Source organism: Phodopus roborovskii, unplaced genomic scaffold (genome assembly GCF_943737965.1).
Source record: "Phodopus roborovskii unplaced genomic scaffold, PHOROB, whole genome shotgun sequence".
In the NCBI taxonomy this organism is placed as follows: domain Eukaryota; kingdom Metazoa; phylum Chordata; class Mammalia; order Rodentia; family Cricetidae; genus Phodopus; species Phodopus roborovskii.
Window position 1 is genome coordinate 14939630 of NW_026125052.1, and position 20817 is coordinate 14960446.

Genomic DNA, 20817 nt, shown 5'->3' on the forward strand with positions numbered 1-20817 from the left:
GCTATACTAGAGCTGGGAATGTTAATTTTTCTAGAAAGCATTTTATGCTAAGTATTTCCACAACTTTTTATTGTTAGAAGAGCTGTGTTGTATAAACACATTTGATATAAAGTTTTAGGTCTGAGATTTGATTTTACTTTAAAGCTAGATTAACTGCTATTAGTATAATTTTTAGGAGTGTTCAAAAGAGAACTAGAAAAAAAATGGGGAACTATCCTCTAGCTGTCTATTGAGTTTTTCTAATAGTTTTAGATTTTGAAATTTTGAAATAATTACATATGCACAGGAAGTTATAAGGAAGACATACCAAGGACCCAAAAGCCCTGCTTCCCAGTGCTTACACCATATTTAATTAGGCTACAGAGGCAGAATCGGGAAATTAGCATCAAGACTTTGGGTCATTTTAGTTCTGTGTAATCTTCTAAATGCTGTCATTTGTAGGAAAATGGGTAGAGTTAGAGATCATCATGGTAGCAAAATAAGATAGACTTAAGGTGGGGTGGAGAATTATGTTTCTTTCATATGTATGTGGAATCTAGGAATAAATAGACATGAAAGTAGGCAGAGAGCTATCTGGGAAAAGGAAAGGGATCTGGGGGAGGGGTATAAGGGCCAGTAAGGGTGTTGAGTGTGATCAAAATTCATTGTATGTATGTGTGAAAATGACACAATGAGACCCATTAATCTGTATACTTAATATAAACTAACAATGCATACATACACACAGACACACACACACAACACACACACACACAAAACTGGATATATCGAAGGCTGCTTCATACTTGCTATGTAGCTACAGTAGATGTGACCTCCTGATCATCCTTTTGTCCACCTCCAGAGTGCCACCAAGCCCAGTGCTGTCATCAAAGCCAGAGCTGTGGGCATGTGAGGCAAGTACTCTATCTACTGTGCTTCATCCCCAGCCTCCAAAGCAGTCATCTTCTGAGTGATTATATTAGCATGCCAACATAAGAAATACACACATGCTGACAATTTCTTTTCTTTTAGCATTTGAAAGAAATTTTGCCATTTTCTATTGGCCTCCATGGTTGTGGTGGTTTAGATATGCAGTGTCCCCTAGAGTCTCATGTTTTGAAGGGTTGGCCCCCATGTGGGTCTCATGGGGGAAGTTTGAAGAGGTAGGTAGGGTTGGGTAGCAGGAAGTTACTGGAGGTGATGTGCACGTTCCTATTTAATCTGTCTTCCTACTTCCTGGTCACTATGAGTTGACCATCCTCTGCTGCACACTCACTGGCCCAAAGTGATGGGCCCAGCTGACCATTGACTGAAAACACTGAAACCATGATCAGAAATAAATCTCTCCTTCTTTAAACTGTTCCTCTCAGGTATTCATCTCCATGACAAAAACCAATACAATGGTCTATAGTGTCAAATCTACCATTGTTTAGTTTTTCTTCCAGTGGTGGTTTTATTTCCCTCTCACCTCTCTCATTTTTATTTTAATGCTTGTTCTTTGGTTTTCAGAATTTGTCATCATATATTTTGGATGGAGTCTTGCTTCTAAATGGATGTTGACAAATCTTCTTGAATCCATTAGTTTGATCTTTGTAAGATGTAGAAAAGTTTCAGCCTTTACTTCTTCAAATGCCCTCTTCCATCCACTCTCCTTCCCCTCCAGGAGATGGATGATATGAAATGTAGGCCTAATGATATGGTCCCAAAGCTCCCCATAGTGCTCCAGGGTTTCTGGCTTACTTTCTGTCTGTTGCTCAGGCTGTGATCAGATTTTCTGCTCTTTTCCTTCTTAGCATGCCAAGTTCTGTTAATGAACCTATCCACTGAGAGTCACATTTTGGATTGATGGTATTTTTCAGTTCTGAAATTTCAATTGGCTCTTCCTCTTCTTTGCTGAGCCATTCCTGTGTTTTTCGTTTGTTGAAGAAGCTAATCAGAAGATGGTCATGGAAGCATTTCTATGATGACTTCTTTGAATCCGTCTTCAGGTTATTCTAGCATCTCCAGAGCACCTAGGAACCTATTGTTTGTGCTCCCTCATTGGAGTTGACGTTTTCCTGGCTTCTGAAATGATGAGTGAATTTTGATAGACACCTGAATGTTGGGATATTATATTCTCAGACTCTGGCTATTATATTGATCTTGGTCAAACAAGTCTCCCTGACATTATTTTGAAAGGGACAGTAGATACTACCTCATGCTGCCAAAGAGGAGCGGAGGCCCAGCTTCTCTTCTTATTTTAACACCCAAAGGGAACTCTCTTCCTCAGTGCTAGAAAGCTGAGATTTCAGGCTCCTTCTCGGGGTATTACCTGGCTACATGTGATTGTGTCTTACTACTGCTTCCTGTGTGCTCTTGTTATTTCTTATCTCCAGGCTTCCTTGGATGCCACCCTTGAAGAGGATTTCTTACGGCTAGAATGAGGTATTACTTCCAAGCTCACCACACAGTATTCACTTTGTTAGTGGGAGGCCTCAGGATCACCCAGTGAGAATGAAAGCCCTGGGTCCTTTCCTCAGCCTTCTCCAACTTGACCCCGGTGGGGCGTCCAATAGTCTTTATGGCCTGGAAAAGATGGAAGTCTGAATTTTTCACTTGGCCTTTCTGGGTAGGCATGGTGACAGACAAAATGGTCTTTTATCCCTCAGACAAAATGATCTTTTATCCCTGTGACATTTGTTTGGGCTGAATGGTTAATATCTAAAGGTTTTTATATCTTCTTAGGTGGTCCCCTTTCAGGTTCTTTATCCAGAGAGCTCAAGGTCTCCTGGAGACATTGTTTTCTTGTTTATACTTGTTGATGTTACTGGGATATTGATCCTCCTCGCTGCCAGCTCCTGCTTTGGGGTATAAGGGGCAGACAGGAAAATCAGGGGTCACCTCAAAGTCATTCTTTGAGACTCTAATCTTCAGATAATTTGGCTTCTTTCACTTTTCAGCATATTATATTGTTTCCTGTAGAATAGCTGTGTTTCACAGAACTTGATGATAAGATCTTACTGCCAAAGACACTAAGACACTGTGAAATCATGTTGGTACTGACCAAAAGCTTTACCCTTGCTGGTCGGCTTGCATATCTACTGTTATTATTGTGCTGAATGGATGTGTTATCAACCTCCCCTCTAAATTCACATCTCTATACTCATAGAGGGGTGATGCTATCAGACCTCATCAGAGACATTTCTTTGTGCAGTGTATAGTGGGTAACACAGAAACTCACAACTAGTCAAAGTGTAGAGAATACATGTCAGTGGAATGCCCAGCCACAAGCGAGACATCTACAACTTGCTCTTGTCCCCAAGACTCAGGGACTATCATGAAAGAGGGGGTAGAAAGATTGTAAGAGCCAGAGGTCGAGGAGCAAACTGTCTTCTGAAAATGAAAGGACTGCTGTACTCATGACTTTGAATGACTTTGAATAAGCTCTGGATGCCAGTCAGCATTTCACCATGGGGTGAGGAGGGACTCACACGTCCCTGCCCCTAGCCGAGGAGGAGTTGCAGACAATTGGTAGCTTCTTTGGGAGGGAGAATCGGGTAGACTATGCTCCAGTAGATGGCCCCCCAGATGGAAGCACCCACTGGACTAAGTGGGTTAAAAAAATAAACACGGAGGACACTAAGATGGGCAGGGTCTGTGTGGAGTTATGGGGAAGATGCATATGATCAAATTCATGTATGAAATTCTCCAAGAATTAATAAAATATTACATTAAAAGAATTCTGGGGATTTCTCTTAGGAGGAAGAAAGAAATGAACATATATTTAATCTTTCTGGAAGTTTTCTTCTCTCCCTCCCTCTCTTTCTTGAAGCACAATCTTTTTCTATAGCCTGGAAGCCCACTATGTACTACTCCTTGCCCTGGAGTCTTGAAGCTCACTGTGAACACCAGCTTTAGGGTCATACTATGCAAACCTGGTCTTGAACTGAAGCAATCTTGCTGCTTCCTTTCTTCTGATTGCTAAGCTTACAGATGTGACTACATCTGGCCATACTTTGCGTTTTAAATGTATGAGAATAATTATTTTTATAACCCAGGTGTACCTTATGATGTATTAAGCAACCCAACCACTAAAATGACAAACACAGAAAAATGTTTTCTTTTAAATGAGGATTAAAATGTTTAGATAACATAAGGGTAAAGTTTCATAGCTGTATGCATTGTTAAGCAGAATTGACACTACGTGGAAAAATCAATTATAAGAAGAAAACTGGAAGTCCCGACTAAATATTTATCATTCATGGGATGGAACTGTATTTTTTTCTTTTAATATGCAAAAGTTAAAATAAGAGAATCCTGTACACTTAGAATTAAAAGTAAAATAAATGGCATTTTATTTCCAAAAAAAAGATACATACAAACAAATATCTTTTTAGAGTTGCAACATTTCTCATGGATTAGCTAATCTAATTGAGGACTGAGATACTTTCAGTCTGTATTTATGCAAATTCAAACTGTAGTCATGGGTTTAGACTAACTCTCTTCTGTTAAAAGACCATTATGACCAAAGGCAATTAGCCACTAAACTATATTTACCATTCTAAGGAAATGAGACAAGTTTTATTTGGAGATTAACAAGAATGCTTTATGGGTTTATAGAATACCACAAGCCTGCTTAAGGCAGAAGACAAAATCAACAGACTCAGGACGCTTAGTGCAGATTTTCAGGCTCTGTGAGCTGGGTGGATCCTTGTTTCTGTACTGGGTGTGCCCAGTTGAGGTTCTGACTCCCAGTGGATCTGTTTCCAGAATGAGTGTGGCCTGGTTGCGGTTGGTCTTCCTTCTTGAGCACCGACACCAATCTCCATCCATCTTGCTGGAGAGTTAATACTCAAGCACAACAGTTTTCAACTGTGCAAATCACATAGGCTGAACACGGCTCACACGTGCTGTTTGACGTGGGTGCTGTAGAACATGGATTGCAGGGGAGTCTGGGGAAAACCAATTCAAACTAAGTTTAGCAAGAAGATTTTGGTAGCATGTCATTTGGTAAACATCTCAGGAACAAAATTCGCCTTACAAACTGTGCTCAGGAGAGGCTTGGCATTTGCCTCTAGTCTGTGGCGTCTTTGGACTCAGAACAGCCATCACCTCCACCTCCAGTACAGTTTTGCACTTACTGTAGCAGGGATTACTGTATAACTCCTTTTCTATCATTTACCATCCCTATCTCATCTTGTGGAAATGCGACCCATGGAAGTCACTGTTTCAGAACTCGAGGATAGTTTAGGGCATTTCCACTATCATAGCCTTAGCCCTAGATTTTTCTTTTTACACTTGTTTGTCTGTCTGTGTGTGTGTGTCTGTGTGTGTGTGTATGTGTGTGTGTGTGTGCGCGCGCACGTGCATGTACATAGGTCAGAGGACAGCCTATAGAGACAGTTAGTTCTCTTCTTCCAGGATGGAGGTCCAGGGATCGACTACAGGTTGTCAGGCTCGGCAGTAACCACCTTTACTCACTGTGTTAGTTTGAATGAGAAATGTCCCCTATAGGTTCAGGTATTTGAACATTTGCTTCCTGACTGGCGTGGCTTTCTGGGGGAGGCGGTGCAGCCTTGCTGGAGGAAGTTTGTCACTGGGGCGTGGGCTTTGAGAGCTGATAGCCTTAACCCTATTCTCAGCTCACTCTCCCTTCTGTGTGTTTGCAGTTGAAGATATGATCTCTATCTCAACTTCCTGCTCCTGCTGCCAGGCCTGATACTTGCTGCCATTCTGCCCCCGCTGTGACAGACTCACCCATCGGCCACTGTTAGTCAAAATAAACTCTCTTCCTTAAGTTGCCTTTGGTCACAGAAACAGAGAAGTAACCAAAACACCCCCTGAGCCACCTAGCCAGGCCTTTTCTTCACATTTTTTTTTTTTTAAAGAAAGCCCCCTCCCTCCCACACCTGTTTATTAGTGGGGGTTGACCTTGGTCATGCCTCCAGGAAACAGGATTCTTCTTTGGGACTCTGGGGATTGTGCAGTTATGGAACTTGCCTGCTGTCCTCGCTCTCCAGCAGGCCCCTGTACGTGTTGATCTCACACTCCAGCCGGGCCCGGATGTCCAGCAGCACCTGGTACTCCTGGTTCTGACGCTCCAGGTCACAGCGGATCTCAGCCAGTTGGTGCTCCACGCTGTCAATGAGGCACTGCATCTGGGCCAGCTGCGTGCTGTACTGGGCCTCAGTTTCCGCCACAGTACATTCCAGAGATTCTGTCTGCAAGAGGAAGACCTTCTCAGAAGGACACTATGACAGACTTTTGCTGTACCCCTTTCCAGCTCCAAGATGGTAGGAAAGTTACTTAGCTTCCCTGAGCTTCGGTTTTTAATCTATAGCCAACGGAGAATGCAAAATACCTATGTCATGGGGAGGCTGGGAGAATAAAATGAGTAGACAAATGGGAAGGACTTGGTACTGTGCCTGAAAAAAATTCAAGGCCTTTAAATGTGTCGTCTCTATCTTTATGACTACTGTCCCCTAGGACTTACTTGTGTAGTTTAAGAGGTTTGACAACATTTGGGAAGTCACTCTGAGTATGAGCACCCAGCAGGGAAGAGCATCACAGTGTGTCACAATGACAGAAGATTTGGGGGTTCAAACACCTGGATTCTGTTTCACTGAGAACTGAGAACATTCTGGAACTCACTTCCTTTGACCCTAGCTTTTCCCCATGTACAAAGGCGTCTGCCATAGATTATACTGTGCCTCCCTTAGATGAATGCTCAGGTGCGGTTCGTGTGGGTATACTTCTTGGACCCAAATACATACTGTGGTGCCTGATGGGGCTTGGTATATGTGGCTTTCACTGCATGGTGCTCTTGTTGCTTGGGTGGGGAGGGGTGTGATAATGTGCAGATATCAGCTGTAGTATGAACACTTGAAAAATGATTTATTTTTGGTGTGTTTTAGAGACGATGGTGAAACTGGGATGGGAAACTGCCCATTGATAAGAGAGAATTCAAATCTGTTGTTAAGTTTAAGTGCTCAGCTGTCCCTGTCCCCTGTTTTCTGAGACCCTTTCTGTTTTATGTGGGTGGTATTGGGGACACACTTAGGCTTAGGAGGGTCAGGGAGACAGCCTGGTGAAATCAAGAAAGCTGTTGATCTGTTACTCTGCTTCCATTTATTCTGTTCATTTATGTGGAGAAACACAGGGAAATGCCACCCTGGCTAGTTGGATACTCAGACTTGCTGTGTGAACTGTGAACATCTCCCTGGACATCTGTCAAAGAGTGTAGCCCCTCCAGACACGTTGCTGACAAGGGATGCCCCTGTTTGTCCTACGCACCAGGGTTTGCTGTGCCTGGAGCTCAATTTCCAGAGTGTTGGCTGTACGCTTCAGCTCCAGCATCTCGGTCTGGCAGCCCTGCAGCTGCTCGGCACTGGACATCTGCTGCTGGTTTAGCTCTTCTGTCTGAAACACAGGCCATGTTAGAGCGCCCAGGCAAGGCTTCTTATGGAAGCCCACCCTTTCCGGGGAACACTGGCTCCCTCCCGGAAGCCCCCCTTTCCGGTGGGCACTGACCTGTGCGGTGAACCACTCCTCCGCATCCCTACGGTTGTTGGCCAGCACCCTCTCATATTGACATCGCATCTCATCCAGGACCTTGTTGAGGTCCACAGTGGGGGCAGTGTCCAGCTCCACACTGAGCCGATCTCCAAGCTGCCCACGAAGCAAGTTGACCTCCTGGGAGTGGAGTAAAGAATATCTTGGTGGAGTGTGTGTGTGTAGCTTGAGTTTCTTTCCCGCCTGGTCCCACAGCCACTTTAGCCCCAAATAAATATTCAAAGACTTTTATTAATTATTAAACTGTTGACCAATGGCTAGGGCTTCTTATTGGCTATCTCTGTCTTAATTATTGACCCATTTCTATTAATCCATGTATTTCGACGTGGTCTTGGTTTACCAGAGAATGCTTAGATCTGTTACTCCTTTGTGGTCTACATGGCGTCTCTCCCCTGGCATCTTTCCTGTCTCCTTCTTCCTCTTGTAGCCCCTCCTATACTTCCTGCCTGGCCAATCAGTGTCTTATTCATCAACCAATAGGAGAAACATATGTACAGAAGGACATCCCCCATTGTGTGTGTGTGTGTGTGAAATGTCATAATTGCCAGCTATTATTCCCATCAAAATATGCAAAGAATGCATTTTTTGTTTTACTCCAATTCATAACCCTGCATTTCATTCTTAAGTTTATAATAGAAACATGATTATAAATATACAATATCTAAAAATATTACTCCTAATGTTGCGTGTCTATTTATCTCTTTTCTGGAAGTCCTGCTTATCAGCTCTATTTTCTTGTACAGTAAAAGCTGCAGAAATAGCCATTAGTGGAGTTAATTCTCCATCCAAGCAATGGCAGGCGAGAGAGCGGTCTCACCCTGGCACGGCTGAGGATGATGTTACATAACAATACGCACATCTACCTTGAGAACACTAGGATGCTCAAGCCTCACTTAGGCATGGCTCTGGTTTCGTTCCAGCGTAGTCAGTGCCTGTCCTGGTTCAATTTATAGTCATGAAATCTCGGTAGAACTCTCTGTATAGTCCTTGGCATAGCGGCCACTTCGCTTACCTCTTCATGGCTTTTCTTAAGGCAAAGGAGATCACCTTTCAGGGACTCCACATGGGCTTCCAGATCTGACTTGCACAGGGTCAGTTCACCCAGGATCCCACGAAGGCCACTGATGTCATTCTCCACCAGTTGCCGAAGAGACAGTTCACTCTCATACCTTTCCCAGCAAGAGAAAGAGAAGGGGGGGGACTTGTTTAGTTAAACACTGACCAAAGTGCTGGGCTACAAGGGTGAGTGACATGTGGCCTCCAGGGAGCCACATGCCACAATTTCCCTTGGGTCTCAAATGACGGTCAATTCAAGTTTCAAACATTCTCATGCAGAGAATATCTTCCCTTTCACTGGAAGTCACTATTATTTTCAAATTCAATTTAAAACTTAACACACAAATTGTATGCATAAAATACAATGTGATTTAAAAAAATAAAAACAATCTGACTTACTTAGACCTGAAGTCATCGGCAGCCAGTTTGCAGTTGTCCACCTGTACGGCAAGTCTAGAGTTCTCTGCCTTTGTGCACAGTATCTAAGAGGTAAGTGACCATACACTCAATCAACAGCTCTTTGGAAAAACACCACATATCTGTTTTAACAGTCATGACATTTGTTAGCTTATGGAAGTCTTTGCATGTTAGTATAACATCACTTTCAACCTGTGTTACTACGAAGGGAAAAAAAGAAAAAAGAAACATGCAGTGCCAATTTAGAAACAAAATACAGATATAAAAAGAGATTCTCTTTCTAAAAAAGAACGATTTTTATCTTTTTTTCCCCAATTGTGTGTGTGTGTGTGTGTGTGTGTGTGTGTGTAATTGTCTGTGTATAGATTTGTGCATTGCCTTAGGATGTTAGAAGCAGGTATCAGGTTCTCGGGAGATGAAATTATAGGTGGTTGTGAACTGCCATGTATGGGTATTGGGAACTGAACTCAGGTTGCTCATGAGTGGTACAACGGGCAATCCACTGCCGAGACATCTCTGTAGCTCAAGGTTTCCTTTGTAAGTGACACAAGGCAAGACATTTGGCAGTCATCATTGACAGTTGAGCTTTGTTAGTTTTCTCTATTGCTAATATTTATTAAAGTTGCATCTCTGTCTGTGGTCATAGAAATTCATCAATGAAAAAAAAAAAAAAAAAAAAAAAACGATGGCTTCGACAGTAGAGCATTTGCAATGTAAGTAGGAGGACCTGGGTTCAATCCCACAGAACTAATGTATAGGAAGCTAAGTATAGTAGTATGTCCCTGTTACCCCCTGTACAGGGGAGGCAGAGACAGTAGTATCCCTGGGACTCTCTGGCCATCCATCCATCCATCCATCCATCCATCCATCCATCCATCCATCCATCCATCCAGTTAAATCAGTGAGCTCCAGCTCTCTTGAGAGACTGTCTCAAAACAATGGCAAGTAGAAGACACTTGCCATTGGCCTCTGGTGTCTTCTCATTAACATGCGTGCATTTCCTCCCCACATGCACATACATCCACTTCCTCATGTGTGCATGCATACGCAAAAAGAAAATGATTAGTTTAGTGAACTAAAATAGATGGCATTTGATATCTGTTTGATAAAGAATATAAATATGCAATGATACATGCAGAACAGATTTTAGTTGTCATATTTCAGTTTCCCCCTCTTTGTAAATGAGAGATAACACAGAGATGACATTTCTATAGTCAATAGTTAGTGCTGGTACTGAGACAGATTTGCCAGTGGTGCCCCTTTTTTCTGGCTCTTGGAATCCCTCTTTCCTTTATGTTACATCAGCAAAGCAACCCAGCCCAGTATAACTACAAGAGAAATCAGAAACGGGAAACAGAGAACATTAGGGAATGAAACACACAACCTTTTGCTGGAGTTCTTCAATGGTGTCGAAGAAACGCTGATAATCTGGGCACACCAGTGGGGCATCCGGCTCGCATTGCTCTCGGATCCTGCATTCCAGCTCGGCATTGTTCTCCTCCAGGCTTCTCACCCTTTCCAGGTAGCTGGCCAGTCTGTCATTCAGGAACTGCATCGTCTCCTTCTCATTGCTATTGAATGCCCCTTCCTCACACCATGCACAGCTCCCCACCAGGCATGGACTGTTACTAGCGAAGTAGCAAGGTGAGAGGCGACCGGCTGGGACGTGAGCCCTGCAGAGGAAGCTCGGGGTCTGACATCTGGATGTGGCACAGGTGCTGGGGAGACAAGTTGTGTTGGTGAGACAGGGTGAGGCAGCTGCACAGCCCGACGCCTCTGCACAGGGCTCAGAGGAGCAACACCCAGAGGAGCCGTCAGAAGCCATCTTCTGAAAAGGAATAAATGGATCGGATGCTGTATTGTCGAGGTCTTGTCTCCAAACATCTCCTTCCCTCCTGAAACCTTTATATCACCCTTCAAATGGGTGTTTACAGGCCGCACCGATGTTTCTTCTAGCATCGTGGGCGCCAGTTTTCCTACAAACATCTCATTAGTGTTGCTTATTTACTGAGGAAGTTTTATGCCTCGTAAAAGGAGGATAAGTTCAGGTTACTAAATCAGGACTAATGCCATTTCCACATGCTGGTTGGATAAAAATCCTTATTTTAGCAAATAGCCATAGGAAACACATCCTTTTGAAAGAATAAGGAACCCAAGAGAAAATTTGAGCCATCAGTAATTATAGGTAGAGCTCATTAGAGATACAGAAAGTAATGTTTCCATAGGTTTAGATTTTGAAAATTGATTGTTCTTGTCTACTTTAAAAGTGGGCACCACAGCTCATTAAATTGCATACATTTGTTTGCGCTGCCAACCACCAGGATAATGGTCATGGTAGTTAGCAATCTTGAAGTGCTTTGTGTGTGTGTGTGTGTGTGTGTGTGTGTGTGTGTGTGTGTGTGTGTTCTTGAAGCATGTGTTTACATAGTAAAGAAAAAGTTGTATACTGAGTGTAAAACATGTGAATTTATTTTATAGAACGATTAGAATAAGTTGTGTCCTGCGAGCCAAAATAGAAAGTGGTTGTCAAGATCTGAATTGTGATATTTGGTTATCTAAAACTTCTGACCTCTACCTAGCCAAGCAGTAATCATGCCCAAACCTGCTTAGTTTTGGTCATACTATAAGCTTTGCCTTCTTATATTTTCATTTTATATTTCTTATGCTATTTTAAAAAAGACTGTTATTATTTACTTATTTTGGTGTTGGGGCTCAGACATAAGGTATTGTTCATAATATATATACATACATACATATATATGTATTATGTATATCCCAAACTATAACTCTAGTCCTTATCTATATTTATAAGGACAGTAGAGATATAAATTGCAGTGAAGATCCGGGAAATCTCATCGATTATACTTAGGGGAGTCAAGGAAACCACAAAAAATCTTACCTTCTCTTATATGGGGTCTGTTTCCTCTTGTTTATTTAGAAAAAAAATCTTGATTTCCTGAAAATTAAAACTATTGGAACTTAGGGAGTATATGATGATGTAACGTCTGTTTCTAATACAAGTTCCATTGAATAAAAACTTCTGGCATGGAACCAAAAGGGTGTAGATTTGAGACATAACTTCTGTGCATTTGTTCTAGGACTTCACCTTTATTATAAAGCTCAACTTAATGTTGTCTTTACTTTAATTGTGGTTTTTATTTCTCTTTCAAAAGTATGCAGAGAAAATAAATTGCTTCCAGAGTCAGTAAGAGCCCACCCCTGTGTGTGTGTTTGCATGTGAATGCATGTGTGCATGTGTCTATGTGGAAGCCAGAGGTTACTTTTGGGTGCCTTCACCTTACTATTATTTTTTTTGAGACAGGGTCTCACTACATAGCTCTAGCTGACCTGGAACTCACCATGCTATATAGACCAGGTTGGCCTCCAACTCATAGTGATCCGCCTGAACCTGTCTCCTGAATGCTATGATTAAGGGAATGTGACACCTTAACTTGGGAGACAAGTTCTCTCACTGAACCTGGAGCTCACTCATTCTGGGGGTAGGCTGGATGGCCAGGGAGCCTTAAGGATCTTCTTGTCTCCCCACCCCCTGAACACTGGGATTACAGAGGTACTGTTGTGCCTAGCTTTGGTGCTTGAAACGTAAAGGCTCAGGTTTGTGCAGCTAACTCTTTACTGAACCATTCATCTCCCTAGTCCTTTAAGACTCTTTATAAGGAAAGAAAATCCATTATTCTGGTCAAGTGAAAATTTCCATAATCCCAAACACACTTATTTCTTTACTTTTGAACGTTGATTCCTAGGTAGCTGCTAGTGGAAACAAAATAATAAGGTTAGGAGAATGTGAAAAGACATAAGACAATATCCTAGGATTCTTTATTCACACATTATTAGGATTCTTTATTCACATGTTATTGAAACCCTTGTGTTATATATTCTGAGAGGGGCTCATGGTGTACCAATTCTGTGAAGTATGTGAAGCTGAGGGTTCAAAACACATTTGAAAAGATACATACCTAAAATAAAATCACACACTAGGAGTAAACTGATAAATAACCTGCAAAGTAGCTCTGAAGAGAGACTTTGCTGTTTACTGGTCATCTGTCACAGGCCTTCATAACCTAAATGTAATACTATGGAGCAGGGTGTGGTGACTCATGGCTGGAATCCCAGCACTTGGGAGGCTGAGGCAGGAGGATTAGGAGTTTGAGGATGGTCTACATTATATATATATCAAGATCCTGTCTCAAAAAAAAACTCCCAAAAAGTGTTATAATGTCATGTGTTATTATTTTAAATTAATTCCAGATGAAATTGGCAGTACACACCTTTAGTTCCAGCACTCGGGAGTCAGAGACAGGCAGATCTCTGTGAGTTCGAGGCCAGCCTGGTCTAAAGAGCTAGTTCCAGGACAGGCTTCAAAGCAATACAGAGAGACCGTGTCTCAAGAAACAAAAACAAAAAAGGGAATATCCCCTTTGCCTTGAACTAAGTTCTGATTGGAGAGTTTTGGCTGCTGGTTACTGCATCTGAGGGGCACAGATCTTCATTTTGGTCTTGATTAGATGGACAGTTTTGTATATTAATGAATAGCTGCTGTACTCTGAGTACATGGAGTGGGGCCAGGATACACATCTGCAGCTTATGATCCTCAGAAGAGACCATTGGGAGCGGAGGGAAACAAATAGACATCATGAAAGGTTATGATGGCAAAGACGGTTGCTTCATTTACGGTATCCTCTTGTTTTAGCATATCCACTGACTCCTGCTGCAGAATCATTTTTTTTTTTTGAAAATCTCCTTTATTCTTCACTGACACAATCCAAACTGTCTACCTTGGAGAACAGGATCTTCTTTCCTTGGTTGATAGCTACCTGTCTTACACTCATCTCACAAACGCAAGCTCCGGTCACTCAGCATTGTTTCACCTGCTCTTGCTTTCATGGTTCATCTTTCATGTTAAAAACCCAGTGGAGATGCCACCCAGCTGCCTCAGGTTGGGACATCCATGTCAGACTCCTCACGCCAAGGCTCAGGGAGCACTGTGGAAGAGAGGAGCAGAAAGGCTGTAGGAGCCAGAGGTGGTAAATGATTAGAAGGAAACAGTGTTTACATGACACAGCAGGACAGTTGCACAGCTGTGGCTGTGATGGCATGCCTAAGACTCATGCAAGCTCAAGCCAGATCTGATCTGAGCTTGGAGAAGAGAGGTGAGCGCAAGGTCCCACCCCTGGCTGAGGAGCTATTGGTAACTGGTGGCTGCTGGGAGAGGGAGAGTCAATTGTCTTGAAGAGTGTTGTCCCTGATAGGTTGGCCATATTCCAGTGGAAGGCCACATAGCCAAGGGTATATGGGTAGCACAATTTGGACTTGGTGGGTTAAAAAAAAAGGAAGGGGGGATGTCACAATGTTGGATGATCAGGAAAGGGGGTAGATATGGCAGGAGTTAGGGGAGGAGACGAATACGAGCAAAATACCTTGTATGAGATTCTCAAAAAAAAAAAGAAAAAGAAATCACACACAAATTCATAAGTGGTTTTCTTTTTTTAGGCTAACTGGTTTTTTTGGGGGGGACATTCTCTCTTTTCTCTTTCTTTTTATTTATTCTTTGTATCTTTTACATCATACATCCCATTCATTTCTTTATATCTGCCCTCTGCCCTTGCAACCCTACCCCAATAAAATAAAATAAAATTTTAGAGAAAAAATAAAGAGGGAGAGGGAAAAATCAGTCTTGTCATGGAAGCTGTAGTGTGGCACAGTGAGTTATGCAGTCAATACTTTTATCCATACATCTTTACTCGCAGGCGTTCATTGCAGAGTCACTGGTCTGGTTCGAGGCCTCTGGTTTCTGCTACAGAATCAATGCTGGGCCCTCACTGGAACCCCTCTTGGATATCCTGCTGTTGCCCTGTGTTGTGATGATCCTGCAGCTTTGGGTCCATGGGTCAGGTCCTTTCACATGCTCCAGCAGATCACAGATGGGGTGGATGTTGGGGTGGGCCAACTCATAAATCTGTCTCTGGGTCTGGGTAGTGGCAGGGTGGATCAGCCTGCCAGCTCTCCCTTGCCCTCACCACCAGGGTGCGCTCTCCTGCACTGCTCTGGCTGGTTCACCCCTTGCAGCAGTGAGCAAGGGGCAGGGATGGTTCTGCTTTCATGCCCTGGGTCGGTTCTCCCACACTCATCCCAGCAGGTCCAGCCCTACTGTGTTGCCCAGGTATGTTGTAGGGGCCACTCTCCTGAGTGCTGCAGCTGGTGAGGGGTGTGGCCAGCTCTCCCACCTGCCTCAGGCAGTGATGGGTGTCAGGGTGGGGTGGGGGAAGGCATCTCTTCCCCACCCATGATGCCACATAACAGATGGGTAATAGGGACATCTTTCCCACACCCACAAGTTCATGGCTGGTTCGCCCACACCTCTGCCAATGGGGTTGGCTTTATTGTGCTGCACACATGAGGTGAAGGGCTTGCTGGACAGAATCTCTTTTTAAGACATTCTGTGTCTTATCTCTTCTCCTTAGCATCCATTAATAAATGTTTGCTGAAGATACATCCATTTACCTTAATAGGGATTTCTGTTTTGATACATCATTCTTTACAAAAGTAAAGACAAGGACAATTGGAGGAGAATGAAGTCTACTACCCTGGTGGCCGTATTTTCATGTGACTAATTTAGATGTACATGTAGGTGTAACACTCTTATTCATATCTGTATTTTCTTTTTCTAGGTATGGAACCCCCTTGGGTCTTATTCATTTTCACCATGAAATGAGAAAATAGTACCTGTGTGGTTTTTTTTTGTTTTGTTTTGTTTTTGCTGTGTGATTATCAACAAATAAACACCAAAAATGTGTTTTACTTTGTAAAATTTAATACTGCTAAATGCAGTCTTAGTTCCCAATGACTGCAGAAATGTTATCATGTTCACTTTCTTCCTTCAAGTTAATTCATTAAAAAAAAGTTATATATGGCTAGGTGCAGTTTTAGCAATGCCACCACCCTGGTCAAAACATTAGCATTTTCCCATCTACTTGGAATGTTATTTTGTGCCCCTTTTTACTTGTCTCCAAAGGGAAACATTACAGTAATTCCTGCTACCACGGATTACTGTTCTATGTTCTTGAATTTTATGCACAAAGTCACATACTGTGCATATTTTGTGTCTAGTTTCCTTCAGTTAGCACTCTGCCTTTTAGTTCTCTGATGTAGCATCAGTAGTCAGTATCTTGTTGAATTTTAAAAGTTCATTTTGTGATTTTGATGATTTTTTTTGTCTCTTCTGTGGATGAGTGCTATTTACAGTTTGATGTTGTCATAAATAAAACTTCTATAATAATGGTTTGTGTTTTTGTTGATGTAGTTTTTCTTCTCTTGGGTCAATATTAAGAGTAGTATTGTTGAGCTGAGAGAAGGTATATATTTCTATATTTCTTTTTATAAGAAACTTTAAGAGACTAGAGATATGGTGCAGCAGTTAAGGGTACTTTGTGCTCTTGTAGAGAGACTGAGTTTAGTTCCCAGCACCCATGCCAGGCAGCTCACAACCACCTATTACTCTAGTCCCAGGTCTGACCCTTTCTCCTGGTATCTGCAGCCACCCACACTCATGTATACATAATCACACACAGATACAGATACAATACACATAATTAAAAAGAAAATACTTTAAAAATAAATAAAATAAATTAAAAAGAAACTTCTGGACTTGTCGCTTCAAAGGAATTATATTAATTTCCACAACTATAGCAAAATGTTTATGATAATAACTTGAATTTATCTTGGCTCATGATTTTAGAAGTGTTTGTTCATGGCCACTTGGTCCCATAAAAACAAAGGACGTCATGGCAGGAAGTGAGGGATGGAAAAAAGGAAAAAGCTGCTCACCATATGCTGGCCAGGAAGCAGATAATGAGTGAGGAGGGGGGTCCCCAAAATTTTTTTGAGTGCACTACAAGGGACCCCACTTCCTTCTAGAAGGCCATTATTCTTAAGGTTTCTACAGCCTCTGAACAGTGCCATCAACCAGGAGCCAAACCTTCAACACATGAATTTGGGGGAATATTTAATATCCAAACTGTAATGGGGTCACATCACTCATGCTGCCATCAATAACTGATGAGCTTTTTAGTCAATCTGAGTTTTCTCCAATTGGTCTTGTCAGATGTTATAATTTTAGACATTCTACCCTTTGTAAAGTGTTGAGTTTGCTTTACATTTTCCTAGTGTCTAATTATATGGAACCATTTTCCATGTTTTTTTCTTTAACCATTCATCTACTGATGGGCATCTAGGAGGGTTCTATATCCTGGATATGACAGATAGTACAGCAATAAACATAGATTAAAGCAGCATGGCCAGACAACCAATGAAGTCTGTCTTCGAGTACACCTCCTCTCTACTGGCCTCTTGCTTGCTGGGTGTTGTTACTTTTCTGTTGGGGTGATAAGACTACAATGGCAAGCAAATCATGGGAAAAAGGGTTTATTTTGGCTCACAGTTCCAGAGGTATACACTCCATAATAGGAGAGGAGGTGTGGCAGCCAGAGATGAGCCCCACCTGGCAATCAAGAAGGAGAGAAAGAGAGACAGAGAAAGAGATTCACAGAGAGAGATGGAGAGACACAGAGACACACAGAGACAGACAAGAGAGACAGAGAGACAGAGACAGAAAGTCAGAGACACAGACTCACACACACAGGGACAGAGAGACACAGAGAACCAGAGAGCCAGCCAGCCAGCCAGCCAGCCACACACACACACACACACACACACACACACACACACACACACACACACACGAGAGAGAGAGAGAGAGAGAGAGAGAGAGAGAGAGAGAGAGAGAGAAGGAAGTGGAGCCAGGCTGTAAAACCTCAAAGCTAGATCACAGTGACACACTTTCTATTGCTTAAAAGATCTGTGGCTTTCTCAATTGGTGCCAGCAACAGGGGCCCGGTGTTCAAATCCATGAGCCCTGGGAAGTATTTCCCATTAAAATCAGCATGCCACGAGTCCTGGTTGGTTCTTTGTGAACTCAACACAAGCTAAAACCTTCTGAGAGGAGGGAATCTTAACTGAGAAAATGCCTCCAGGAGACTGGCCCATAGACAAGTCTGTAGGGTATTGTTTTGATTAATGGTAGATGTGGGAGAGACCAGTCGCGGGGGTGGGGCCAACCCTGAGGTTGGTTCTGAACTGTATACGAAAACAGGCTGAGCAAGCCATGAGGAACAAGCCAATAGTGTTCTCCCATGGTTTCTGTCACAGTTTCTGCCTCCAGGTTCCTGCCCTGATCCCTTCGATGATGGGCTATGATATGGGGGTGTAAGCTAAATAAGTCCCTTCCTCCCCAAGTTGCTTTGGGCCATGATATTTTGTCACAGCAACAGAAACCCTAACTATGACACCAGATCACTTAGTTTCTCCAGAATAGTTAAGAGCAACAAGATCATTAAGTTTTGCTTTACAGTCGATAATTTCAATTTTATCCATGTCATAAGCTTTTCTTTAAATGCTAACTAACATGGGGAGTTAAGAAGCACATTTAGTGAAGTCATAGAAATAAAATACACATTAGTGCTATGCCATAGACACAAACTTTATTAGGAAGATCACGAAGAAGTTCCTTAAGTTGCAGAAAGATGCCACCCAAGACTGAAGGCCGAAGTACCCAAACACCCAAAGAATGGCACACACTAAGACGAAGGAGTCAACATCTTCATAAGCCTTGACACATCAACCGTCCAAACTGCACCTGGTCACAGGTAAACACCACATTACCAAAGACTCTGGTTTCTTTTCGCTGAGGCAGGCAGAAGTGTTGTCAAAGACAATGCCACTCAACTCCAGCTTCTAAATCAGAGCAAACTAATTGCAGGTTCTGCCAGGTAAGTGCCAGGGCTCCTGGGTTGACTCTTCCGAAGACAGGCACCAAGCAAGGGAGCCACCTGTCAGCAGCACCTTGGGACGCAGGGCTCCTCACAGCCAGGCTGCACATAGGTGGTGAGGTTGACAGTCAGCAGGTCTGGAGTTGGGTGGCAGGAGTTGAGCAGGAAGCAGGTGGGCACACAGGGCTGAGGGATGTGGCAGGGTGGGGGACAGTTGTCACAGCAGGTGGGCTCCAATTGCCAAATGGTATGTGGGCAGGTGCTGGGCAGGCAGACTCCACAGCGGCAGGACTTGTCAGAGGAGCAGATGGTGGTGGCAGGGCCGGTGGGGACGCTGCAGCAGCGGACAACACAGCAAGCCATGGTGGTGGAGTCTGGTTGGCTTTGGTCCAATGCAAAGACGAAGTGTCCGGGGTTCAAATGTCTCCTCTTGCTCCGGGGTTATTATATACCCTCCCCAGTGGGCGTTGGTCCCACCAATGGGCTTCTTTCCTGGTTCTTGTTTATGTTCGTGTTCCCATTATCCTTTAATTGGCCTGACATTTAGATGCCTGTAAAGAGTCCTTATTTTGCTAATTACCTTTTATTTGAATTCGGTGCCAAATTTTAACTGATTACTCTTGCTATTTATCACAAGGACACAAGCTTTATGATGTGCCACGAAAGTCTCCTACTATTACAGTGTCACCACCAGGCTAGCCAGGGACCACATGGGCATGACAGTAATGTGCAGAATGCTGCTCCCCACGCTGCTTCTGTTCACCCCCTTTTTTTTCTCTTTGCCCCTTTCTCTATCAGATGGCTTGATGAGCTGTTTCTATTGAAAGAGCTGGATGGAAACTTTATTTTAGTTACTGCCTGTGAGCTTTGAGGCACTTGAAGCTCGAAGCTAAAGTGGGAAAACCGTTTTATGAGAAGTATGGCAAAAGTTTAAAACACTTATTATTTCAATATGAAATGTTACATAATCATAATTTCCAAAGTGTTGAAAACCTATAGTGGAGCCATCTGGAAACATTACCTATTAATATGTATGATAGAACTAATCTTGACTATATGTTATTATTTATTTTTACATTTCTAGAATCATTTTATGTAGGTTCTTTCAGTATCTTGCATTCCTAAGTATACTTAATAATGATATTCTTAGTGTTCTCTAGTATTTATCGTGTAGTGATACTTCTGGGTTACTTTAAGATTTCATTTTCTTTATCATTTGCTTTATCTCATTTTTTTCTTTGATAGCTGTGGCAATAGAGAAACTATATGAATTTTTGTGCTTGATCTGATTATTCTGAAGCAGAAACAATTACCAGATAGAGTTGTAGGGACAATGTGGAAGTCTAGTATTTTCAAAGCCTTTGATATTCACTACACTCCTGCCCCCCAATACTGTGTTTAGCTGAGAATCCTGGTTCTCTGTATATTTTGTAAATATCAAGTTAGGTTGACACATCCTCCCTTCATACATGTTCCAGGAATTTGCCTCCTATCAAGAATTTCGCTTGCTGTTGCTTTGTCCCCCTTGGCTGTTAAATGTGGAACCGTTGAGTTTTTCACATTTACATAGAATGAAAATGAAATACTAAACCAAAAAATAACTTTAGACCACAATGCTAGAATTCCAGTAAAACCAATCACAAGAGAAAGTGAACACATGAACCTGGAGCCGATTGATTTGAGCTTTTGTTCCCTGATGTGTTGAAAGACCCAAGTCTACTTTCAGGGCACCATTGAGACTCAGGGACTCTTCATTAAGAGCAAGTCCTGGGTGCTTTCCTGGACAGCATTATCTCTATGGCTTAGAACATTTCTGCTCAGATTGGACTCATCCATCCTTTAAGCCTTGGTTCACACATTCTTCTCACCTCTTCCTCTAAGGCTACCTGTCCATCAGTGTATGATGGGTGTGTCCAGATGTTTGGGGAAGAGAGGACCACACTCAGAGCCAAAAGGAGCTCTTCATTGC

At 42.6% G+C, this 20817-nt stretch overlaps 2 protein-coding genes across 2 annotated transcripts; both read right to left on the reverse strand.

Annotated features, from left to right (window-relative positions):
- Positions 1-4510: 4510 nt before the first annotated feature.
- Krt40 (keratin 40) lies at positions 4511-10828 on the reverse strand. Its single transcript, XM_051176301.1, has 7 exons — positions 10388-10828; positions 8986-9068; positions 8543-8699; positions 7489-7650; positions 7252-7377; positions 5959-6179; positions 4511-4910 (listed from the first exon to the last, which is right to left on the reverse strand). The coding sequence occupies exons 1-7, from the start codon at positions 10826-10828 to the stop codon at positions 4811-4813; spliced, it is 1290 nt and encodes a 429-aa protein (XP_051032258.1). The 3' UTR covers positions 4511-4810.
- Positions 10829-18879: 8051 nt separating this feature from the next.
- On the reverse strand, positions 18880-19226 carry LOC127215827 (keratin-associated protein 3-2-like). The gene has a single exon (XM_051176323.1). The coding sequence runs from the start codon at positions 19209-19211 to the stop codon at positions 18912-18914; it is 300 nt and encodes a 99-aa protein (XP_051032280.1). The 5' UTR covers positions 19212-19226; the 3' UTR covers positions 18880-18911.
- Positions 19227-20817: the final 1591 nt, after the last annotated feature.

What these genes read in the sequence shown, in the direction of transcription:
- Krt40 (XM_051176301.1), bottom strand. Translation starts at nt 10,828, where the DNA reads ATGGCTTCTGACGGCTCCTCTGGGTGTTGCTCCTCTGAGCCCTGTGCA. An exon ending in TTAAGAAAAGCCATGAAGAG is followed by an intron (nt 7,651 to 8,542) that starts GTAAGCGAAGTG and finishes CTCCACTCCCAG; the next exon opens with GAGGTCAACTTGCTTCGTGG. An exon ending in AGGAGTGGTTCACCGCACAG is followed by an intron (nt 7,378 to 7,488) that starts GTCAGTGCCCAC and finishes CCTGTGTTTCAG; the next exon opens with ACAGAAGAGCTAAACCAGCA.
- LOC127215827 (XM_051176323.1), bottom strand. Translation starts at nt 19,211, where the DNA reads ATGGCTTGCTGTGTTGTCCGCTGCTGCAGCGTCCCCACCGGCCCTGCC.